Below are 7,820 nucleotides of genomic sequence, written 5' to 3'. Positions count from 1 at the left end.
TTGACATACCCATATTCTATTCTCTTATTTTACGTTTTTCTTCACAGTTCATTAAAGTATTTTCCTTTATAAAATTAAAATTAAAATTAATAATAATAAAGAATAATTAATTAATTACCATATATACATGGAAAAAGTTTGACTAGGTCGAGTATTTTCAAGTATTTAATTTAAATATTTTCAAAATTTCTTTCAAGATTTATTTCCAAATTTGTGGTTTATTTAGGGTTATTCCATCTAAGTTCAATATATTTTATATAGTTTTATTTAATTCATTTAGTCGAAAAGAAGGATAAATATATTTATAATTAAATATTTTTATTTACATTTAATAATATATATTATTGTGTGTGGAAATGGCAATAAATAGTCGGAAATATGAAAATTTAATAGTATATCAGTAAATAGAAAGAAATAACATTCTATTTATATACCAAAAAACAGTAACGTTACCAAAACACAACCATCCTTTCCTAGTTTACTTCTACGTAATAATTTCAATTGCCACCTCATTATCTCTCTTAGGCGTATAAATAAAATAAAGAAATTTAAAATTCATGCAATTATTTCTTCATCTCTCATGGCGCCTCTCATATTTCTCATTCTCGCACTACTTTCCATCGTCGAGTCCACCGCTGCCAAAGGTGGTGGCCTCAAGCTGGAACTCATCCGCCGCCGTGTTTCACTCGACAACGTTTCACCGATGGCAGCCCAATCACAAATTTGGCCGGAAGCCAGCCAATTTATAATCAAAATCGCCGTTGGAACGCCGCCGACGGAGGTGCATGCAATCCTCGACACTGGCAGCGATCTATTTTGGACTCAGTGTCTTCCATGTGCGAACTGTTACCGACAAACGAATCCCATATACGACCCTTCGAAATCGTCAACTTTTCAAACCCTTTCTTGTGAGTTGCCGCAGTGCCATTTAACGGGGTCCGGTGCAGCATGCTCCGGCACCGACACGTGTAAGTACAACTATGGGTATGGAAGCGGATTGACGCAGGGAGAATTGGCAACTGAACAAATGGCTGTAACTTCAAGGTCTGGAGCAATGAAGCTGTTTCAGGGTGTGGTGTTTGGTTGCGGACATAATAATTCTGGAACGTTTAATCCAAATGAAATGGGATTGATCGGATTGGGAAGAGGAGCGATTTCCTTCGTTTCTCAGGTAATATATATATATATCTTATCTCTTTCAATTATTATTATTATTTTTAAAAACATTATTAGTTTATGAAAATGGTATCTATAAAAAATAATAATAATATATTTATATAATTGTATTATTTAATCTCTTTACTTTTACAAATACATCAATTGATTTGCATTAAATATTGAAACAAACGGTTTAATTATATTCCTATTCAAGTTCAAAACATGTAAATTCATATTCACAGATAGGTCCATCGATCGGTGGTAGAAAGTTCTCCCTTTGTCTGATGCCAACCAACACCGACCCGACAATCTCAAGCAGCATCTCTATTGGGTCGGGTTCTGAAGTTAAAGGACCCGGAGTCATCACAGCCCAACTTGTTCAAATATCTGACCCAACATATTATTCTCTCACCCTCACGGGAATCTCCGTCGGAAATACCCTTATTCCGTACAGTACATCGGGACCTCCTGCTCAGGGGAACACGGTTCTCGATACCGGCACACCCCCAACTCTCCTCCCCAAAGAATTGTACGAAAGATTGGCTGCCGAAGTTCGGCGGCAGATCCCGTCGGAGCCCATTGGCGATACTCTTTGCTATAAAGATAATTTGGGTGATTTGGTGATGACTCTGCACTTCGACGGTGGCGTGGATCTGCCATTGAGTACGATTCAGACATTCAATCAAATGCCGGATGGGTCCTTTTGCTTCGCCGCGATGGGCGTTGACGACGATAGCGCACTCATCGGGAACAGTATGATGGCAAATTTTTTGGTTGGGTATGATATTGACAATATGACGGTGTCATTTAAGCCCACTGACTGCACCAAAATTGGTTGAAATTTTTTAAGCCTATAAAAACAATACACTATTTTATAACTATTATTACTTTTGTATGTTTGTTTTATTTATAAAATTTGGAAAACATTCATTAATATATACATAACTATATTCTATTTTACTCAATATTTTTTTTTTAGTAATTTTCTAGACATTAATTATTAATTATTTTTATTTAAATGATAAAATAATATAATTAATTCAATTCTCTCAAAAATCTTATTCTATTATTTCAATACCTTCCTAGGGCTAATTTGTTGATACGTCGCCAAACATGTAGTTTAAAGATAATTTAGATAAATCCATGTTGATTTGATAAAGTCCTATAAGGCAGAAGCTCAAAATAAATTTGAAAGGAGAACAAAATATGCCGAACAAAATATGCAAGTTAATGATTGTACGTTGAGTTGAGTTGATTTGATGTTATGAAAAATAATTTAATTTTTAGTTTACGAACCCAAATCATATGTCCAATGGACCGGTTATTGTGGCCCGTGCAGCCACGAGAGCCGGAAGACTCGAATGCTTCATTCATGTTGATCATACATGGAAGAAAGAAAGAGAAAACATGGACTGAAGTTTGTGGTTTTGGCTGTAAATACTTCAGAAAACATGGACAGATTTGGAAGTATACTTTTGGAGGGTATTTTGGGTATTTCACTTTATGGGAATCAAGCCCACGAGGGTGATATTGGTCGTCGGGAAATAGAACATTCTCTTTTGTTTGTACGGTTGAAGTTTGTTTAGTCAAAGGTTGATTTCTTGACTTATTGGTCTCTCACAACAAATTACGACAAAATAATAATGATTACTATTTATTACAGAATTAAAATTACTTAGTATTTTACCTTTTATATTATTTTTGAAGTTAAATTACTATTAAATTTTGGAAGTTTTTGTTTATTTGATTAATTAAAAAACGTGAAACAAACTTAAATTTATTTTTTTAAAATATAGTTATTTTTTAAATTATTATTAAATATATTGTTCTTCTAGAACAAACCTGCATTCATGTTTTTGTCGGTGCATCCTAACCTTTAATATATTACTAATGAAATTCAAAATAGACTAATAATATTTTTTTTATTCGTTTTGAAGAATTATTATTTTTTTTTTTTTGTATAATTTAAATACTATTTAAATCATTGTTTTGTTTTTTTTTAATTAATTTTAATTTAATATTTCTTTCGTTTGGTTATTACACTTAGCTTTTTGGTTCATATTAGTTTGTAATTTCAAAATATTTATTTTAGTTATTGTTATTTTAAAAGTCATAAATTTAGTAATTTGGTACAAAATTTAAGAATAATTTTTAACATAATTTAAATTAGTATTTAATAATTTTTTAACTTCGAAATAGTGACATAACGGCCACATCCTCTCCGTTAAGCGTCTAACTTGGAAAGCCCTCTGTCCATCAGACACGACGTCAATATTTTAGCGTCTGTCAATTTCCTCTCAAGAATTTCTAGTACAAGTTTGTCTACCACGGTTTCTTCGCCCGTGGAAATGATAGCAGAGAAGATAGATCTGACCTTTGAACTTTCTCAAACGATTCTTGAGGCTAAGGCCATAAACTTACAATTAGAGTCGGTTTGATAGCAATTTTGTTCTGGATTTCAAGAGGTTATGCAATTTACTGATAGTTTCTTTTATTGGTGCGATGCATTTTGATTTTGGGTTGAAATTTACATAACTTCAGATTTTCTCCTTAAAATTTTGAACGGTTTCTTTTTAATCACTCAAATTTGTTAGGTAACCATTAAGTTCACGCAGCAACAACAAATCAGAGACATGACTCTAGATCAAGGAAAGTTCAATGGTGTACGATCATAATTAAGACCAATTTAATATTTGATATCAGTTTTTACTCCATTCCATACCGTTTTTGAAAACACATAGAGTAGAAATTAATGGGGTAAACCCATATTTCTTTGATTTGTTATCTATTTCGGACCAAAATTTTCAAAATCTTAGCCCGATTTCGAAAACTAAAGATAATTTTGTTTTTAGAATTTGACTAAGAATTCGATTAATATAGGACGAACACAATTTCAAGAAGAAACGGATAGGATCTAAATACTTTGAATCTAGCTGGTCAAAGAGATGCATAATTAGGGGTACCAACTTTTTGATGAGGAGAAGAATTTAAATTAGCTAAAAGGTAGTTACACTAACTTTAAACGCTTCAGAAAAATTGAAACTAGGAGAAAAGGGTACGAACGTATCAAACAAAAGCCAAATTAGGTTAAATGCAGGCCTTGGCCGTCAGAAAATGTAATATTCAACTAGCTCGGCCGTTCAAGTAAGATGATAAAATGGAGTGAGGGACCTCCTTTTTGTAGTGGAGGCCAACCCCCACTTGTGAGCATTAAGCAAGGTGGGACTATCCATTTTTTTTTAGTTCTAATATTTTGGAAGATTACACCAACACAATAATTTTAGAATTCTTATAAAGATTTTAAATCTAAGCTATTTTTACTTGAACTTGTTTTAAAAGATTTCACCATACAATTATTTTTTTAATTTGAATATAAAGGACATGTGCTCGATGGAATTTTCACATCTAGAAGAAAGGTCAATTTTCAAAATTTTAACGTCTTTTATAAATTAAAGTTAAAAAAAATGATTTTTTTTATTTTTTATGGAAGGGTGGGCTAATGTTTCTTAACAAGAGAATAATAAAATTGAAAATAGGTACTCAACACATATAGGTACTATCATTTTAACAAGAAACTTAAAATAAGATCATATATCATATTAAAAGTTTCACATGGCTTCGAATGTTGGACCCAACAGAAAGACGGAGACAAAAGGAAAGAAAATAAAAAAAGTAAAATAAAATTTTGATAAAACTTTAATTGAATTAAATACAAGCTAACACTAAAATTAAATAAACAATAATATCCAAAAGGAAACCTGGAAAAATTGGTTTGGGATATAGTTTACATTAGAAAAAAACGAAAGATTCAAATACAAAAATGAACTTATGCTCCGGAACGATCCCCTCTGTGACTGTACAACTCTCAAACACTCCTCCACCTCAACCAACAGCTTGTGAGACCTAAACATAAAAAAATAAAAAAAAAGGGTAAATATACAAATATACTGTGAAACCAACCTATTTGTAGGCTCTTATCTTAGCCTTGATCAAGAAAAAGACCATAAACTTAACATTGGGCTCGAGAGGTATTATTCTTGTTGTATATAGTCTTAGGTAGCTAGCTTAACCTATGCAACGGTAACCGATATCTGAAGTTAACGTGCAACCTTAACGATTTCTCTCTATCAAGTTGGCACAATGAGTGCTAGCCTACTCATCATCCAAAGGTGGTAGTTGGTAAACTCATCCAACAACTATAAAACTCGTACTTAAAAATAATTAATTTTCTCCTATCCTATATAGGATCTTAATTTTTTGTTTTTTATGATGTTCCACATTGGTTGGGAAGGAGAACAAACCACCATTTTTATAAGGGTGTGGAAACCTTCCCCTAGCAGACGCATTTTAAAGCCTTGAGGGAAAGCCCGAAAGGGAAATCCCAAAGAGGACAATATCTGCTAGCGGTGGATCTGGGCCATTACGATTGGTATCAGAGCAGCCGGGTTTTTGATTTTGTAGACTTTTTTTTTCCTAGGATGGAGAGTCGTACACCTCTGTGACTCAACTCGTCGTCTCACCTTGTTTAGTAGGTTATGATATGATGTAATGCCGCTAAAAACTTGATGTATGTTTTGGGTTAACACCTTAAGGTGTTAAAAGTGAATATTCCCTCTATATGTTGATGCTAGATTCGAGTTATTGTGAGGAGGCCGAGAGGGGTCATGTTTTAGTTTACTAGCCTTAGGAAGACAGAAAAGTGACTTTGCAGAGTGCGTGACGTCTAACCTATAGAAATGTACATGAGACTTTTTAAGGCCTAGTACGAGAAGATATACCTATGACTCAGCCTCCCACGACCATAATTCTAGATGTCAAGCATGCCTTCGTGGAGACCACATAGTAGGCCTAGACAATATGGAGTGGTCTTGGTGCAAACCACATAGTAGACCCAGACAATATCGTTCTTACAAGTAAGGACAACCACTGTAGGAATTAAGCACCCCTCAAGTAAACCATTTTCACGAGTGAGTTTGGTTAAGTCGGAAGTTAAGAAATAAGATTCACCAACAGAGAGAGTGAAGCTATGGAGGCCATGTCTTCAAGGTTGGTTGGAGTCTTCATGAGATAAGTTCAGGTTTATGGACTTCCATAAGTGAGATGTACGCTTTTATGCCACTAAAGAGTCATGGGGTGTAGGATATCCCTACTAAACAATCACCTAATGGATGACAAGTTGCTTTGGACCTTGGTGGAGAGGACCAAGTTCAAAAGCAACACGTGGTTATCAGGACAATGAAACTGTGTTCTAATCTATCCTTTGGTCAAGGCATGCATTCTCACAAGGGGAAGGACGTTAAACTGTCGAGATAGTCCAGTGAACCCTAGGGTTGAGAATAGCAAGGAAAAAAAAAAAGATAAGCTAGGGCTAGGTCTTCGTCGTCTAAAGGAAGAAAGTCGAGATGGGCGATAGTAAGAACCAACATTTGTGTTAGGTTATCTAGATTACAAAGTGTAGAACTCTATTTTCACCCATGAGTGTAATGCCAGACTTGTGAAGCATTCTCAAGTAGAGGTGGAACTTCTAATTAACGTGATTTTGGAAATTACCTGAAGGATAGTGAGGTAGTGACTTGTAAACATGTAAGACTAGCAGGGACATGATATGTCTCAGAGAAGACACTAGGCGTAGCACCCTCGAAGTTCGATGGAAACTAGCTACCAAACAAGTGTTTTTCAGAGAGTTCCCCAGGATCCAGTACAAGAACTTGAAAGGTTCAGGTGCTTGAAAAAGAGCTAGTGATGAGATATCACTATGAGAGAAAATGTGTCTAACTCAGTCATAAAAGATATAACAGGGGGTTAACCTAGGTGAACGTAGAGAACTTATGTAAGGATCTTTACTTCCAAAAGAACCCGTACTTGTCCCAGATGAGTATTAGTACTCAAGCGAGTTATGTAACAGGACGTCTCGCTGAAAAAAAAGTTAGGCAAATGAGATGACACTACGAGGCTATTTTGGAGAAGTAGTAAAGACTATCTTGATAAGGTAAGGATGTCACCAGACGAGAATTAGAGAGGAATACATACCTAAAGCAACCTTTAGAAGTCGCTATGAACATTACGAGTTCATAGTCATGTCTTTGGGTTTAATTAATGCTCTCGTAGTTTTCATGCAGTTGATGAACAAATGAGGAATTCTGGATTATGTTCATTAACGACATCCTAGAGTGTTCGAAGTCTGAAGTGGGGCACGAGGAAGACCTGAGGAAAATTTTAATTCTACTGAGAACCTACCTGTTATATGTTAGATTCACAAAGTGCGAATTATGACTGCAAGTGGTGGCCTTCCTTGGACACGTGGTATCCAGGAAGGGAATAACTGTGAACCCTGCTAAGACCAAAGAAGAGCATGAAGATCGCCTGCAAATGGTTTTGACTGTGTTGAAAATGTCTCTATTGTATGTCAAGTTTTCTAAGTGGGAATTCCGGCTATGAGAAGTAGCATTTTTATAACATGTGGTCTTAAGAGGGGAAATTATTGTGGATCCAGCTAAGGTTGAAGCTCTCATGTTGTGGCCAAGGCTGACAACTGTGATAGAGGTAAGAGGCTTTTTGGGCTTGATTGGCTACTACATGAGATTTTTCCAAGACTTCTCGAAAATGTCAGTCGCGATGACTCAGTTGACAAAAAAAAAAAAAAAAAAAAAAAAAAAAAAAAA

The 7,820-nt window shown here is 34.8% G+C and overlaps 1 protein-coding gene across 1 annotated transcript; it reads left to right on the top strand.

Moving 5' to 3' along the window:
• The first annotated feature begins 676 nt into the window (after positions 1–676).
• Positions 677–1,997, top strand: LOC111466512 (aspartic proteinase CDR1-like). The gene is made up of 2 exons (XM_023111186.1): positions 677–1,171; positions 1,401–1,997. The coding sequence occupies exons 1-2, from the start codon at positions 704–706 to the stop codon at positions 1,995–1,997; spliced, it is 1,065 nt and encodes a 354-aa protein (XP_022966954.1). The 5' UTR covers positions 677–703.
• Positions 1,998–7,820: the final 5,823 nt, after the last annotated feature.

This window comes from Cucurbita maxima, unplaced genomic scaffold (assembly GCF_002738345.1).
Source record: "Cucurbita maxima cultivar Rimu unplaced genomic scaffold, Cmax_1.0 Cma_Scf00031, whole genome shotgun sequence".
NCBI lineage: Eukaryota > Viridiplantae > Streptophyta > Magnoliopsida > Cucurbitales > Cucurbitaceae > Cucurbita > Cucurbita maxima.
The sequence above is the reverse complement of the archived record's forward strand: the minus strand, read 5'-3'. Positions and strand labels throughout refer to the sequence as shown.

What these genes read in the sequence shown, in the direction of transcription:
- LOC111466512 (XM_023111186.1), top strand. Translation starts at nt 704, where the DNA reads ATGGCAGCCCAATCACAAATTTGGCCGGAAGCCAGCCAATTTATAATC. An exon ending in CGATTTCCTTCGTTTCTCAG is followed by an intron (nt 1,172 to 1,400) that starts GTAATATATATA and finishes TCATATTCACAG; the next exon opens with ATAGGTCCATCGATCGGTGG.